This window comes from Cryptotermes secundus, unplaced genomic scaffold, assembly GCF_002891405.2.
Source record: "Cryptotermes secundus unplaced genomic scaffold, Csec_1.0 scaffold236, whole genome shotgun sequence".
Lineage (NCBI taxonomy): Eukaryota > Metazoa > Arthropoda > Insecta > Blattodea > Kalotermitidae > Cryptotermes > Cryptotermes secundus.
Genome location: NW_019738958.1, coordinates 619,013 through 637,418, shown reverse-complemented (window position 1 = coordinate 637,418; position 18,406 = coordinate 619,013). Strand labels below are relative to the sequence as shown.

General features: G+C 40.5%; 1 protein-coding gene across 1 annotated transcript in view; it reads left to right on the top strand.

Moving 5' to 3' along the window:
* The first annotated feature begins 551 nt into the window (after positions 1-551).
* LOC111871396 (scavenger receptor class B member 1) overlaps positions 552-18,406 on the top strand; it is a 58,279-nt gene continuing 40,424 nt past the window's right edge. The window contains exon 1 of the mRNA XM_023864485.2: positions 552-696. Coding sequence (XP_023720253.1) covers positions 612-696 — 85 coding nt within the window. The 5' untranslated portion in view covers positions 552-611. The remainder of the gene's footprint in view (positions 697-18,406) is intronic.

The window sequence follows — 18,406 nt, the reverse complement described above, 5'->3', positions numbered from 1 at the left end:
TGAGTCGACTCCATGGACATAGTGCTGCTGGAGGAATTAGGTAAATTTAAAAAAAGAAATCCGCCTCATCGGACTCGAAATCGCGTCCTTCCGGCTTCTAGCATAGTCCACAGCATGATGATAATAACAGCAGGAACAACAAAACAGACTTTCAGCTACAAGTATTGAAGGGTTTAGGGGAAAGGATTCGATACCACAACCATCTACACACAAGCCGGAACTATGTTCAATAGGAAAATAAGCTTTAACAAGTTTGTCCTGAATTCAGTGATTGTTCTTTCGAAATTTCATCTTTATTTTATAGCCTGAACATATTTTCTGTTGCTCTAATATTGTCGAATAAACTAACAGAGAAACTTTATTAAGAACGAAACTTATACCAGATTTTGACATAGGCTATATCCGCCGAAGACAGATTTGCAAGAAGTATTTTTCATTTAACGAAACATGTACGTATGGCTGGTCATGTCATGTTGTTATCACGACAATAACACAGATAAGAAGCATCATGCGCGCGCATTATGGCTAGTCAAGCTTCAATCAAGCTGTTCATTCATTCATTCATCCATCCATTTGCTGGTCACGCCGACGTTACGACATACTTGTAAATTATGTCAGTGGACAAAATGACACATCAGAGGCAGATGAAGACCAGGAGCAGCTATGGGAGAGGGGTGTGCTTCAGGCCATCATGGGGTGAGTTCAGTCCTCATTACTCATTAACTTTATCTTTACTAACAAGGAGCTGGTGGCACAGCTAATCACTTCGTATTAGCGCTCTAATGTTATGTTGCAAGATTTATTTCTTCCTGTTGCTTTGTATTAGGCAGAAATACGGTCTCTTACACTGAGAGGTGGACATGAATGACATAATATCACGGTTCCTGCATTTGATGCTTTTCTGCAATGTTGAAGAAAGTTGTCAGCTGCCGCAACGTACATTTCAAAGCACGTTATGTTGAGGTTGATAGAATTGGTACGTTTTCTGAAAAACTGTACACATTGAAATTTCGTGTAATGAAAAAAACGAATTAATCTGTTACAAACAACGGGCTAAAACATTCGGCTATGCATGTTTCCATTTCGGGGGCATTCTAAGAAGAAAATCAACAGAAATTTATGTTAGTCATAGTAAACCTTATCCTTCATATAAATGTTTGATCCTTCACAATCTGATTACTCTTCTGTAATTGCATTTTCTGAGGAACTCTACTGCTCTCCATGCACCCCAGACATTTTGACTGTGAGTGTGGAGGAGTGTGATAGAATCCTTGAACACACGAACTTTTCTCTGTGTTAAGGAGCAATAAGCGCGAATTAAATCTGCTATAGCTCATTGCTTTGAAATAAAGACAAAGCAAGAATATTCAACAATTTTTCCTATATTCTTGTATTACAAATTATTTTAAAAAGGGAGAAGAATTCACATAATTTAAAACAAAAAATGTAAGGGGAAAACAGCATAAAAAGAATATTATACACTTATGCTCTTATACGATAAATATATGACAATTTGTTTTGTACGAATATGGAAAGGATTATAAAGGTAGAGGGTGTATACCTAACAGACACGGTCAAAAGAAGGAATTATAAATTAAATATTGAAGATTGCAATAAATTATTTTGTTATAATAAAATATATTAAATTCAGCTCCAAATAATTCTAATTTCTGTGATATAACGCCATGTAGTGTGCTGAAGTTTTATTGGTGTTTCGTAAGATCTTTTCGCTTCAATCTTCAGGGTTTAAGAATGAACCAAGTAATCTGCTGCCTCTTTCGTGCCAATTTCTTTATGTCTTATTCTTCAAACGTGAAGATAGAGACATGTTTCTCCGAAACGTCGGTTGACTTTCATCGGTATTACATTCCAGAGTAAGAACTTTTCATAACTACTGCTGTGAGAACATCACATCCTTCATTACATTAAAGTATTGACCGTTAGGTATGAACTTATTCGAATTCACGAGACACCTTAACTGTACAGGCCTACTAAATGGAAAACCTATCAGCGTTCACTCTTGTTATACATTGAGAAGAGTGGCGTGTAACCTTTTTTGTACCACGGCCAAACTGAAGATCTCAAAACCATGCGCGGTCAACAAGCTGAGTGACAACAGTAAAAATAATATTCTTATAGAAAATTTTACATTAATTATTATAGACAGATATTAGTACGTATTAGGGAAAAAATATTAATTTAATATTTACAGTTTTATTTCGAAGCTTGTAAGAAAGTCCTGGAGAAGTCTTCCAATGTTTATTTGCAAACAGCTTCCAATATATGGACGTAACAAAGAAATAGTGACTCGGATGCAACTCTCCAATTTTTCGTCGTGCAATGGATTTCTATATTTACTTTTTATTTCTTTTATTTTAGAAGAACATTTTTCATGAACATACGTGCTTCGGGAAGGATTTGTCATTCGCCGTGCTGGATTGCTGAGCACTAAAGAGTGTCAGCAGGACAATAAAACTAGTAAATATGTCGAAATGTATTTCTCAGGTCTGTCTCGCACTGTAAATCTGTCCTCTCCGTTTCAAATTATTTTGGAAAGTTTACATAATGAACATGTGTCATTGAATATGGGTTGTTGATGGCATCATGCTTGGTGTATATTTTGCAAAGGGGAGGGAAAAATGAATTTCTGTCGTGTGTTTTTTGTAACCAGTGGACAAGTTTGTACTCAGAATTTACTTTTTGATCATACTCTTTTAATTCACTTAGTGGGGGGTTGAGTCCAATTGGGTCCACTCGGCAAGGCGGCCACTGATTGGCCTATTGCAGCCTGCCCCGCGTGATTGTGATGATGGAGAATTTGGTGGAATGAAGATTGGCAGAGGAAACCGAAGTACTCGGAGAAAACCCGCCCCAGCGCCACTTTGTCCACCACAAATCCAACTTGACTACACACGGGCTCGAACTCGGGGCCACCGCGGTGGGTAGCCAACGACTAACCGCTTGAGCTATGGCGCGGCCTTTGATCATACTTACAGTCACTACAACTGAAGCTTCATCTTAAAAGCTGTTATTTTGTCATACTTCACTGAGAAAGTGATCCGCTCCTTGTGTGTTTGTATATTCGTGTAAGGTAGTAAAGCCAGCCCTGTAACATGCCGTGGAAACCCATAGGGTTATGAGATGTTGAAGTTCCCACATTTTGTAGACAATCGGCTCATAGACGGCGGCAAGGCTGTCAGCCCTACGCGCCGGTCGGTCATTACTTCTAAGAATATTCCTGGTACTCATTTCTGTTAGAGGCTGAGTCGACCCCAAAACCATATTCAACTTCCCAGTATTTTATGGAACCCGAAGGTTCATTACTGTGTTTTCAAGAGTCCTCCACTAGCCCCTATCCTGAGCTAGATCAATCCAATCCATACCATCTCATCCTGTCTCTCTAAGATCTATTTTAATATTGGTTCTCCAATCGGTCTCTTTCCTTCGGGTTTCCCCACCAATATCCTATATGCATTCCTCTTCTCCACCAATCATGCTACATGCCCAGTCCACCTCATCCTCCTTGACTTGATCATTCTAATTATACTTGGAGAAAAGTACAAGTTATAAAACTCCTCACTGTGCAGCCTTCTCCAACCTCCTGTCACTTCATCTCTTCGGTCCAAATATTCTCCTCAACACCATGTTCTCAAACACCCTCAGGCTATGTTCCTTCCTTAATGTCAGAGACAAAGTTTCACACCCATACAGAACCACAGGCAAAATTATAGTTTTGTATACTTTAATTTTTATGTTTTTGGACAGCAGACGAGAAGACAAAAGGTTCTGGACTGAATGGTAGCAAGCATTACCTGAGTTCAATCTCCTCTTAATTTCCTCCTGAACCAGGTTTCGATCTGTTATCGTTGTTCCCACATATGTGAGCTGTGCCACATTTTCAAAACATCTTTTCCCTATATCATGATTTTCCCTGCATTTTGGTGACAAGACAACAATATATACTTAGTTTTCTCTGTGTTTACTTCTAGACCAACCACTTTACTTGCGTCAATTAAAGTTTGTTTTTCTTTATGGTATCTACATTATCACCTAGTAGATTCACATCATCGGCATAGGCCAACAGCTGATGTGTCCCGTTTAATTTCAGTCCCACCTGGTTTCTCTGGACCTTCCTAATGACATATTCTAAACCGAAGTTGAAAAGGAGTGGGGATAAAGCATATCCTTGTTCTAGACCATTCTGGATAGGAAATTTATCAGACAAATATTTACCTATACGAACTTCACTATACGTTTCGTTTAAACACTTTTTAATCAGCTCAACTAATTTCATGGGTATCCCAAACTCCAGAATATTGTACAATACTTCTCTTCTAACTGAATCATAGGCTTTCTGGAAGTCTACAAATAGCTGATGTACTGTCTCATTGTACCCCCATTTTTTTTCAATATCTGACAAATGCAAAAGATCTGATCTGTAGTTGATCTGTTATGTTGAAACCCACACTGATGATCCCCAGTAATTTCGCCTATGTATGGACTTAAACTTGAGAGAAGAATATTGGTCAAAACTTTGTACGAAGTTGATAGCAGTAATATCCCTCGATAATTGCCACCGTCAGTGTTATTACCCTTCTTGTGAACTGGTAAAACAATAGATTCCTTCCAGTGATCAGGCAATTTTTCCTTATGCCAAATATAATAATTAGATTGTGGATCTCAGAACGTAATATTTCGCCCCACGCTTGAACAAGTTCTGCCGGAATTTGATCAGTACCTGGCGATTTATACCGTTTCAATTTTGCAATAGCACTTTCAACCTCAAAAGGGTTAGGATCAGGTACTAACGGCTCAGCTGTATGGATTTCTCTCTGCCTAATATCACTGACCTTATGTACATTCAATAACTGAGAGAAGTAGTTCCTCCACCTATTCAAAATATTGTGGGAATCTGCAAGCAGATCACCATTCTCATCCTTCACTAAGTTTTTGAAAACAGAAGTCACACAGTGAGTAAACAAATTGAATTGTATCCATCTCTAACAATACTGGACTGAAGCATTATTTGCTAACAATCAAATGCTCGTGTGGAACTTCTAAATCACTTTCGTACATTCTTTTCAGTTGGCGTTCATTAATTAATTTTATTAAGTAACAATAAACAGGATATTTTCATCTATTAACAAAGAAGTTCTGCTAATTGTGTGCTCAAAACTGTACATGTCGCTATGCAAACAATTCGTTAAACACTAGTCAGAAATTAATAAAAATAAAGTTGTCCTTGTGCTTATATAATTAAGCATTAAGCCATGAAGGCACATGAGGAAATGGAGGTATAGCGCCATCATTTTTGACCTCGGCACTAGTTGGAGGGTAACTTTCCAGTCGCTTTATCCCCCCCCTCAGAAATTGCTATCTGTTTGCATTGGACAGGAGGCTGGGTCTGTCCCAAAGCCGATCTGGAAGTTGTGGAGAAGAGAATGATTTTACCTCTGCCGGGAATCGAACCCCGGCCATCCAGGCTTTCGCTAGAACGTGAGGGCACGCGATAGCGTAGTTGTTTGAGGCACTACGCTACAAGCCGGAAGGTCATGGGCTCCATTCCCGATTAGGTCATTGGATTGTTTAAGTATCCTAATCCTTCCACCCACACTATGGCCCTGGGGCCGACTCAGCCTCTAACAGAAATGAGTACCAGGAATCTTCCTGGGGCGCAAAGGGCGGCCGGCGCGTAAGACTGATAATTTTACCGCCATCTGTGAGCCTATTATCTATAGAAAATGTGGGACCCTCGACGTCTCACAACCGTATGGGCCTCCATGGTCTGTTACAGGGAAAGCTTTGCCTTTACCTTAGCTTTACCATGAAACTTGACATGTCAGAAAATTAGATGTGAACAAATATTTTACGAAGCACCTGGTTTTACTTGCTAAACCAGCAAGGCTGGTCATGGCGCTAAACTAAAATTCAGACCATTACTCAGCTATACATGTTAAAACCCTATAATGGCCGACATTTTGTGCAACACCATCCAAGAAAATATTTTATCAGTGCATGGGTTTGTGTGATTTCTGTTTTAACATTGAAGCATTTAGGCGAAGTATCCCAATGGTGGTGTACACCTACCTTCTGCAACAGACGCAGTTGCACAGTGTTAGCCCAGTAGCCAATGAAAACTTGTGCAAATGTGGTGAACTGAATGATAGTGGGACTGGTGGGGCCCCTAAGACATGCGTCCTTTCCTCAGGCGTTAATGCGTGGGCCCAAATATAATGTACAATTTCCTGTTATATAGGAAATTTTCTTTGCACATGTAAATTTATTCAAAATGTTTCAAAAACGGAGAAAATAATATTGTTACAGCCCAGACTAAGTATGATGTGAATATAAATCTTTTGATTTTATAAATATAAATAGCCCAAGGTTAATATTAACAATATAATATCTGTAGAACTTTTCATGTGTTCCTAATGCTCCAGGTTTGCCCTTAGTTACTTAATTATCATAAATTTTCGTATTTACATACTCGTGCTTGACCCAAGCCGCCATGTTGTCCGCGACGTTAAGGCTGCCAATTCCCATCTTGATTTCCATGCTTTCGCTGCCAACATAGTAATTTCATTAACAGGAAAAGTATATTAAAGTCCCCGTGTTTAAGTAATTAAGCTCTACGCCATGAAGATGTATGGGAGAGTGGATGTATAGATCCATATTTTCTTGACCTCGGCGCTATTTGGGGGTGGGTGCTCAGGTTCACGCCCCTGTCGCTTTAACTCCGGGGAAAGATTCCCCAGTACCCATTGGATAGGAGGCTGGGTGGGCCCCAAAGCCAGTCTGAGAAAAGAAGAGAAGGGAAAATTCTTGACCCTACTGGGACTCGAACTACGACCCCTTGGTCGTCCAGCTCGTAATCAGTGGCTATCCCGACTACGCTATCCCGGCTACTAAGAAAAAGTATATTAATAAAGGGAAAACCGAAATTCAGGTATGGAAGAATTTTTTATAATGAAATAAATATCTACTCTCAAGAGAAGAACCACGAAAACTTAATATTTTGACTTGCTTCTGCAACCACTGTATCGTTGTCTGTAACGGTATCGTGCCAACACTAACTATGTGACTTCAGGAGTAAGTCCCCAGTGTCAAACTTCCGGTTATGTATTTAAAATCACAAGCATTTGATTCTGTCTTTAAAAGATTAGGCTTTTAGTTACGTTCTTGTAAATGCATTTCGAAAAGATGTAACCTCTTATGATAGCGGCCTCCATAGTCTAGAGGTAACGTTCCAACCTCATGACTCGTAGTACGCGGGTTCAAACCCGGCGGAGGTAGTGGAATTTTTAAGGGCGGAAAATTTCAGGGAAGAAGTCCTCCGGGAGGGACTTTAAGCCGTGGGTCCCGTATCGTAGCTTTACGGCACGTAAAAGAACCTCATAGCTCCTAAGGAGATCACTGAGCCAAATTCAAGGACAGTTCCCGCCCAACAGTAGTCTCTAACGCCTCTGATAGATGCGGGAAGCATTATAGATACCGCCAAGCCAGTAGAGGCCGAACTCGCTGGCTCGGTCGGGACTGATGGTACGCACCAGTATCGGTAGGGTATAGAGACTGGTAGAATATCATAGAGGGAAGCACAATAGATCAAACTGGTCGCGGTGCATGGGGAAACCCACCCTCTCCAATAACTAACTAACTAACTAACTAACTAACCTCTTATGATTAGACTTTGGATTTGCTTTTTTTTTTAAAGGAATCTTCTCTTACCACCTTTTAATTAGAAATTTCTTCATCCGCTTCTACATAACTACTGCAAAAGTTGGCAGCTCGGATGTGGCGGAGAAGAAAGGAAATTTTAAATTCACATAGATCACCTAAGAATATTTACTAAATACCTTAATTTATGATTCGTATCAGCCACTGTATAGGGACAGGAATAATCGAAGACGTTAGACAATAATACTATAACCACTGAAAGAAAGACAGCCACATTGTTGGGAAAGCTGGATGCGTGTAGTGATACCAGAATTACAAATGAGAAATCTGCCAATAACAGAGGTCGAAGGAGTTCACAGAGTTCGATACTACAGAACACGGGCAGCTTGCATGCCTAATAATAGTCAAACCGTGTTAATTTCAGTGCACGCATATGTTCTAAATATATTCTTTTGAAACTTCATATTGTTGCACAAAGGAACTTAAAAGTAATTTACTGAAAATATCTGCTACTGGGACAAAAGCAACAAAGGGAGATTATATACTGCATATTAGAGCTTTTACCATTAAATATGAAAGATACACAAAATTAAACATATTTTTGAAAATAAAATTACAATCCGTGATTAGAATTATGTATTCTATTATACAGTTGGTGTTATTTTCTTTGCAATTTAATGACGTTAAGTATTTATTGGTTTCGTCTATTCAGGATTGATAAAATGAAGATTAATCTCGAGCCAGGACAGCGCAGTCGGTATAGCGGCCGGCTAGGCTTTGGATGGCAGAGAGGTCGCATTTCTAGTCTTGGTAGGGGCAAGATTTTTCTCTCCTCCATACGGTCCAGAAAGGACTGTAGGAAACACCCAAGCCTCCTATCTAATGAGTACCAGGGGCTATATGTCCGTGAGTAAAGCGGTCGGGGCGTGAGGCTGACCATTCACTTACATCTAGTACCGAAGTCAAGAATACAAGGATCTTTATATCACTACACATATGTCCTTATGGCGTAATGTTTAATTAATTAAGCACAGGATCAATTTTGCATATCATCTCACAAAACACAACCAGTACAGAAGAGTTCTTTAGATGATTTCAGAAATGGAACATGTAGACTTGTAGAAAGGGCAGAGGAATCGATATGGCCTCAAATTCATGCTTATGAATGACATAAGGTGAACGATTTATGATTTTACAGATATGTAAATCTGACAACGGAAGCACCACTATCCTGCTTCTTGCTTCAGGTCGCTGCACGACGAAGGTTAATATTATTTTAATAAGTCTTTCACGTATAAAGATTTCATATTGTTTGGTGACGTAGTGTCAATGCTGGAGCTTTCAAGAGCTATCAATGACATTTGAGAAAGATTATGGATGATGAAGTGGACACACCAAGGACGGGTGCATTCGTGGCTTCCTTCGGCTTCGTCTTCTGTCCCACTTTTCGCGAGGAGGCACGGAGAATAACCATTAAGAACGTAAGGCCATCTGTTGGAGAAGCTGGAGCGTTCTTCCATTTCTGTTGGATATGCAGAGCAACCTAATTTGGAAAGTTTCCGCATTTGTGCTGGACTACATATCAATGTAATTAAAGTATGGAAAGAGTCCCATTGCCGGTCACGGTAGCTGAGCGGTCTAAGGCATGTACTGTCTTCGCTCGCTTGCAAACCGGGATCGTGGGTTCGAATCCTACCCAGGGCATGGATGTTTAGTTTGTGTGTGTGTGTTTTTCTGTGTTTGTGTACAGGTAGAGGGCTTGCGACGAGCTGATCACCCGCCCAAGGAGTCCTACCGAATGTGTAAGATCTAGAAAAACCGAAGTGAACGAAAAGTTCATGGAGGTGGGCCTAGGCTCACTGGGGCTGTAGTGCCAAGGGGGAAAAAAAGAGTTCCATTAGGCTGTTTGTGTAGGTCAGGATAGGAAACTTTAGAAAATTCATCTATATTCACAGGATGTAGCCGATCACAGTGATCGCTCGGTCTGACGCACGAACCGTTTTCGCCCCTTCGAACACTGGGATCGTGGGTTCGAAACCCAGACATGGATTTCTGTGTGCATTTATTCTGTGTTTGTGTTGTGTTATGTGTAGGTAGCGGCCTTGTGACGGGCTGATCCCTCGTTCAAAGAGTCCTACCGTCTGTGTATAGAAGCAAGAAACCGAAAATCGGCAAAGGCCCAAAAAGGGCTGTAGAACCATAATAATAATAATAATTCGCAGTATGTATAGACTAACATTGCTGTACATCTTAATGTCAATAAACCACCAAAACCTATCTCTGTAGGAATTTTGAGGGAAAGAGTTCTTTTAGGTCACACAATCGTGGGACTCCACCAAGTGGACCCAAGGTTTCAGCAAGAAAAAAATTGAAATGACAGTTTAACTCATTTCACAACACCTTTGCTGTAAAGAGAATGTGGTCAACTTTGTTACACTGGTTCAGTGTTCTCCTAAGTGACACTACACCGGTTGAGAGAAACGAACATGTCGACAAACGGATACATATTTTGTGTTCATTCCCAGTGTAACAATGTTTGTTGATGGGCGTGCACTTTAGGAATTACATCACGGCAAATGGACGAAATATTGAAATTCTTTCTGAATGACTACTTTCCATATACGAGTATTTTGCTAGTTCTCGCTACATTTTCATAAAGTTACGACGGGATACAAAATAGTAATAGTACTGGCCGTTTATTAATCCTAGTGATTTAGAAACAAAGATGGAGGCATGAGTACTTCAATCATCGAAGACAAAGTACAAAAGAAACAAAAGCTTTATAGCTATTTCCAATTCATACTTACGTGGGCCGGTAATTCCTCTGCCCCTAATACGGTGTGTGTATTATCTTACCAGATTTCAGGGAGCAATTCCATGCTTTCTCAAGCTGAGCGCAGTCGATACAGCGACTGACTAAGGGCTGGAAAACTGAAGGGCGAATTTCGAGTCCCAGTAATGTCAAGAATTTTTTCTTCTCCACGTCGTCCAGACCGGATCGGGGGCCCACTCAACCTCCTATCCAGTGGGCACAGGGGCCCTTTCCCCGAGGGTAAAGCGGCAGAAGCATGAAGCTGACCACTCACTTCCATCTGGTACCGAGGTCAAGAAAATGTGGATCTATACATTCCCTCTCCATACGCCTTCATGGCATAGTGCTTAATTACTTCAGCACAGGGGACAACTTTACCTTTTCTTTATAACTAATTGCAAAGAAAAACCTATTGCCTTTCTTAAACTTAATAATATGGGTTTTAAATACCATACACAAACGTTCCTCCGAACAACCTCTGGGATGATTAGAAGGAAGGATTTTCAGATATTCTAAGTGAAGCTGTCGAGAAGAGTCGTACATTTCCCCGTATATACACGTATCTGTGCAAAGCAGCGTTCTCAAGATATACGCAAAAAATTGCTTGCTTAATGCAGAACACGAGAAGAAGATAAATCTTCTATACTTATACATGACTTCAAGGGCCTTGCGCCCAGAAAGTTGGTCCGCTCGACTTATTAAGTAACTAAAATATAAACTGATGAATTTCTCCCTCAAATGTGGGGCGAATTTAACTTCCTGCACATAAAATAAACGTAAAGGTATCCCTGTAACAGGCCGTGGAGGCCCATAGGGTTGTGAGATGTTGAGGTTCCCCCATTTTCTAGACAATCGGCTCATAGATGGCGATAAGGTTGTCAGCCTTACGCGCCGGCCGCCCGTTACCCCCAAGAATATTCCTGGTACTTATTTCCGTTAGAGGCTGAGTCGACCCTAGGGCCATAGTGCGGCTGGAAGGATTAGGTCAATTGAAAAAATCCACCACATCGGTATTCGATCTCGTGACCTTCCTGCTTGTAGCACAGTGCCTCAGCCAACTACGGTGCCGCGTGCCTGACTTCCTGCACATAGCTTCATAAACTCAAAACAAATACTTCGATGGAAGACGTTTCTGTTTAGAGAGCAAGAAAATGTTTTGTTTCGAGGTTTTTACAAAAAATACGGTATATATTTTTCTTTTTACCAAAATTGTTCTATGTATATAAAAGGTATTAAAACCACTGGTCCAGGAAATCAGTAGGAGGAAAGCCAGATTTCTTAATTACGTCTCGTCTCGCCATGAACATGACCGTCGGAGGAACTGATAACCCGGGAGTCAGACCACTGTCTGATGACGCCGGCGAGTCATGACCCAATTCAGTGACAGTGACAAGGATGAGAAAGGCAGCGTTCAACGAACCCTCGAACGGATCTGCAACGCGAGGAGCGCGCCACAGTTTCTACTTCGAACTCCGATAGTCTTTTCTTTTTGTTACCGCACAATGTGTTTGTTTAATGCAACCTAAGACAGTACTGAAATGAAACTGTTACGAAGCGTCAAATGACGTAGTCGTTTGAAGAAAATGACGGATCTTGCTGCCTGAGGAGACTTATCTAATTTATAAAAAGGACCAAATAAATTTACACAGAGGTCGATAGAGCATCTAAATGCCTTTCAAGAAGAGAGTTACAAATTATGTAACTTCTCACGATGAACAAGATTTGCCGGAAAGCTATGCAAATATTGGACAAGAGAATAAGCATATAACGTCTCTTTGTTAGGCTTAAGAAGGAGAATAATAACATCAGAAGTATAGACTATTTAGGAGTGGAATGAGATGAAAAATTATGATTACCAAACAGAAATTGATTGAGGATAAATTGGTCGTGGCCTATTTAAGAATATTTTTTTTAATGTTTTGACGAACCAGTTTTAATACCGTGGATATTATCTATCGTGTAGGCTTTTATATGGACCGCCTCTGTGGTCTAGTGGTCAGAGTTCCTTGCTACAGATCCAGAGGTCCAGGGTTTGATTCACAGCGCTACCAGATTTTCTGAGAAGTAGAGGGTCTGGAACGGAGTCCACTCAACCTCGTAAGGATAATTGAGGAGCTAGTTCAAGGAAATAGCGGCTACGGTCTAGAAAACTGAAATTAACTGCCGTGGAAATTCGTTGCGCTGACTACGTGACATCCTCTATCTGCTAAAGTTGGTACTAAACTTCGCCGACAAGCGGCGGTAGCTCAATCGGTATAGTTCGCTTACGGACCAAGACCACGGAGTTTTTCGTTGTAGGTTTTTTATTAGTAACATAAATTTTGTGGTAAAAATTACGCCACTGGAAGCCATCCTACAATTTGCTTTTATTTCTATATAGACCCAAAGAAAAATTAGATTATATGCGTGAACTTCCGAATTACGAGAGACGTTGGGGTGTCTCGCAGTGTAAGTTCTCGAATATATTGTCTACTGATATACCCAAGAATGGTAATCCTTGTGCAGAGCCTTTAGTGTTTTATTCACTTCAAGTTTCCGTTGAAGTAATGCGGTTGAACATAGTGAAGATTCTGTGTTTCATTAAAATAACTGTGAATGTTTAATTCCAAACTGATATCCTTGGAACCATTAAGGGGTTCCCAGGGTCACAGTAGTGTTCACTACAATCACAAGACGTAAAACCATCTTCTACTAAAATTAAAATTTCCCTAGGGAATTTCTTACAGTTTATAGAAGGTTGGTATGACAAATTGCCAAACGTTAGCCATAGCTACACGTGTTTTATATATCTATTAAATTGTAACATACTGTGATATATTTGCTCAAGGCAAGAACTGTGGAGCCAGGGAAACAGCCGTTGCTATCGAAAGGCTCTGAAACAAAATTTCTTTCTAGCCAACGGCTCGTTAAACACATTCCCGCGGAAATGGGTACGCATGCAACAAAAGAGGTACTGTTGGAAACGGTGTTTTCTACTCGGTCCGTGCAAAGGGGTTATAAGAAAACAACTGGGACAACCGAGTCAGTTCTGTAAGGTTGGTTGTGAGGAGAAGACTTAGTTGTAGTTGCAAGAGTGCTCAGTTGAAAGTCTGGCCGTAGAGAGAAGACTAGGAGCTTGGTGTGAAATGGTCTCCACCCTGGGAGCTCGTAAATTGGAAGTCAGTCTGTGAAAATAAGTTTTCAGTTGGAAGGGAGTCATCGTTCAGAGAGAGTTTGAGCCCGGAATCAGAGGACTAGCCATTGTTGGAAGCAGTTACCAGGCAATTACTAGTGAAGACACTGCGTGCTGCAGTGAGTGATTTTGTAAAGTATGAAAATAGCGATAGTGTTACAATTTTATATAGTTACGACATGTAAGTAGTCAATAAATCGAGTAACCAATCCAAAGCTCCGTCTATAGTGACTCTAAGACGTCGCAATGTTTACGATGCATTACACCTCATTTTATCAGAGGTCATTTCAATTTGGCACCCGCGGACGAACAATCAGCACTCAATGTTGTCTAGATTGACTACGAAAATAGCATTGATATTAAGCCAGTGGATTCCACTGCAGCGACGATCTTGGAAATTAAATGTACTTTGAACAAAAGCCTACCATTTCCGTGCAAGTCATTACACATTTCGAGGTTCATGGAGCCACTTTAAGAATAAAAACACGTATTGGAATCACTGCCGGTCACGGTAGCCGAGCGGTCTAAGGCATTCACTGTCTTCGCTCGCTCGGAAGCCGGGATCGTGGGTTCGAATCCCATTCAGGGCATGGATGTTTGTGTGTGTTTTTCTGTGTTTGTCTACAGGTAGAGGCCTTGCGACGAGCTGATCACTCGCCCAAGGAGTCCTACCATATGTATAAGATCTAGAAAAACCGAAGTGAACGGAGAAGTTCATGGAGGTAGGCCTAGGCCCACAGGGGCTGTAGTGCCAAGGGGAAAATAATTAAAATCACTACCATCCACATTTGAGCCAACCCAAACATAAAATTCGTGAAACAGGGATACTCGTATCAAATCATTTTATGAATATACGCAATCCACTAGGACCTTCGATACAAATTTAATGCAAGAACAGTTGGTTAATATCAAAAGTGACAACAACTTGGTTATTTACTATCTTATTTAACTACATAATTCCGAGTGTAACAACAAGCTATGAACACAAATTAAAATATTTTATGAATATTCAGGGCACGTTAGGAGCACTCTGCACACTAAGTAAATAACGCAATTTTAATGTTACAAATTTTAAATTTTAGAAATCTGTCACAAGTTTTAATTTTAGAATTTTGAAATGTGACGGTCTGTCTTTCGCTTGGACAAAACACGACTGTATATCGACAAACAAACAAACTCCGTGGTTTTTAGTCCGCAAACAAACTATACTGACCGATCGACCACCACTTGTCGGCGAACTTAGTACCTTGACTATTTCATTCTTACGCAGAAACTAGTATAAGTCGTACATTAATAATGATTAAGCAATTTGGATAAACCTGCAAAAATTAGAAAACCGTCGAAATTTCCCGGAGTTATTACATTGATGAGAATTAGCTATAGAAAATCTATTCTTATGAACACCAAACGTTGTAACAAATATCACACATATTCCAGGCTATAGCAACATTACTTGTTTTCCCAGTTGCAATCAGTACTTAAATTGAAACGCAGTTTGTTTCCCAATTAATTTTAAATTGTATACGTATAATATTTAGGCCCATCCACTGGCGTCTGTGGAGGGTAAATATATTTGAGACCCTGTCGGTCTCACTTTAATTTATTGCACCCTATTTTCAGAAGCATATCTCAACATCTCAGCTGCGACAATAAAACAGCTACGTAGGTACGTCTGGCGTATAGAATATACGCCACTGACGTGGAGATTGGACTGGTTTTAAGTTCCGTTTGAATTCTGGTTTGGTTAGAGTGTTGAAGTTCTAACCATTGGCGATAATTATGTATCTGAAACGATCGCATACACATCACTCAGTCTTATTAATAATGTATCTATTAGTAAATTCTAAATATATATTAAATGAATAAATATGTAAATGGGTAACAAACAGGAAAAAGGTGGGTATTATTTAATAAGAAATACTACGAAATTCTAATTTCGCCTATTTTATTTACATAGGCCTGCTATTATTTTAATAGAGGTACTCCTAACACAGCCGGTCACGGTAGTCGAGCGGTCTAAGGCATGTACTGTCTTCGCTCGCTCGGAAGCCGGGATTATGGGTTCGGATCCCACACAAGGCACGAATGGTTGGTGTGTGTATGTATTTATTCTGTGTTTGTGTTGTCCTGTGTTTAGGTAGAGGCCTTGCGACGAGCTGATCACCCATCCAAGGAGTCCTACCGTCTGTAGAAAATGATCAGTGAAACTGAGAAATCAGCCCTATGCTCCGAAGTAGGACTGAAGAGAAAGAAGAATGAATGTGACATACGCATTGATGAAATTTGTCTAAATTAGTAACCCGTTCTTGCACAGAATCTCCGCTCTCACAGACTGTCGACGTACATAGCATGACGTAGAGTTAGTTCAATGCCGTGACCGGCCTCGTCGTCTTTACAACTTAAAGCAGATGCTTCGCGAAATGTTTGTACTCGTCTAACTTGCTGATGTACCAAGCTTCACGGTTCGTTAATTATTGGCAACAATCCGAAATGTTCTCGGTGAACAGACTCATAAATTGTAAATAAAATTAGGCTTAAGATGACAATTTCTGAAGATATCTGCTGTTAATGATCTACATACACTGAGTTGACGGTCTTAGAGAATGTGACTCCATGTAATTTTGTATGCACATACTAATGTTTCGGATGAATCTGCTGTCTCCAGCTTCAGGGTAGAGGAATGAACCGAATGTGTAATAATGTGTGATATAGCAAATGGAGTACCGACACAACAACTGTTGTTGTCAGATGTTTTCTTAAGCCTACTCATTAATCGGCCTCCGTAGTCTAGAGGTAACGTTCCCACCTCATGACTCGTGGTACGCGGGTTCAAACCGGCGGAGGTCGTGGAATTTTTAAGGGCGGAAAAATTCAGGGAACAAGTCCTCCTGGAGGGGCTTTAAGCCGTGGGTCACGTGTCGTAGCTTTACGGCACGTAAAAGAACCTCATATCTCCAAAGGAGGTCACTGAGCCAAATTCAAGGACATTTCCCGCCCAACAGTAGTCTCTAACGCCTCTGATAGATGGGGGAAGCATTATAGATACCCCTAAGCCAGTAGAGGCCGAACTCGCTGGTTCGGTCGGGACTGATGGCACGCACCAATATCGGTAGGGTATAGAGACTGGTAGAATATCATAGAGGGAAGCACAATGGCCCAATACTGGTCTAAGTGCATGGGGAAAGCCACCCTCTCCAATAACTAACTAACTAACTAACTAAGCCTACTCATTTATTTCTAACTTAGTTTTAATTTTAGGGCCGTGCCATAACACAGGCGGTTAGTCGACGGCTTCCCAAAGTGGCGGCCCGGGTTCGAGCCCAGGTCAGGTCATGTGGGGTTTGTCGTGGACAAAGTGGCACTGGAGCAAGTTTTCTCCGAGTACTTCGGTTTCACCCACCAATTCTCATTTCGCCGACTGCTCCACATTCATCATTTATCATTCAAGACTGGTACAATAGACCAATTCGTGGCCGACGTACCAAGTGGATTCAGTCTCGTCCCATCCAAAGAAACTATAAAAAATAGCTTTATTTTCTTACTGAACACTTGCGGTTATAGTCCTTATGTAACATCCTCTCTGACGAGAGGTTGAGCCTGTCGTTAACACTTGTTACTGGTTCCTCGCCAGTGCAGTCAGTCTCAGGTCCGAGTCCCGCTGGACTCATGACCTTATTTTACTGTCTCAGGTTCGAGACTACCTCAACGTGAAGGAACAGGTCCCCGTTTTTACATCCTCCAAGAATCAGGTGGACCAATTATACCCCCAGGCACTGGGTTCCCTTTTCGTCGACTCCCACGAATCGCAGGACTATGGTGGAGGTATTCGATCCCACCTCCACATGGGATAAATAACTTCATGGAGCAAAGTCCTCGTTAAGAACCTAACAGTTCTTCAGATATTCAAGAATTTGCCTGATTTGTATTGAAGATGCCCGTTCTGAGTCAGGAAAGTCCAGTCTATGGCACCAGATCCTTACTCTCTTCGGACATTCCTACTGAAACCGTGTATGAAATTCTCATCTACTCTGTGCTTGTTACGTACCTCACCCTTCTCTTATTCCTTGACCTGATCATGTCCATAGTATACTATGAAGCGCGGGGCATGTAGTTTATAAAGCCTCGTCTCATTCCCTTACACGAGTACGATATTCTCATCAGAGCCCTGTTCATCAAGTTCTTAGTTTAAGGCGAAAGACACACATAGACATTCATATAAAAAAACAGGTAGAACTCCGTTCATGTCTACTTTAATTTCCAAGACTTTAGCGAGGACTTATGGTTTGAACTGAATGGAGGCAAGCATTGGCTGGATGTAATCTGCTCTTAATTTCGTCGTCAATATCATTTCTGTTCTCTTAGTGTCGTTCTCAAATTATCCGAAATTAACCAGTTTTAAAGTGTCTATTAATTATGTTTATATTGTGTTTTCATTCTGCATTTTTTGTATTATTATTATTATTATTTTCTCAATCACATTTATGCTCATTAACCTAAAATTGTTAATAATATTTGTTCTCTTCTGTGTAATGCAGTTCTTAGTTATCATCTTCTTGTTACCACTCATCTTTGTTTGTTTGTTTATTTGTTTACTTCCCTGCATTAAAGTGTTTTTCCTCCAGTGATTGCCTGTAATTTGTTTTCGGTTTATGTTGTGTTTGTCCATAATGTAATTACTTATATTTACACTGTGCTTTGTCTGTAATTGTTCTTTTGGCTGTTGTCTCGGCACATAAATAATAAAGAAT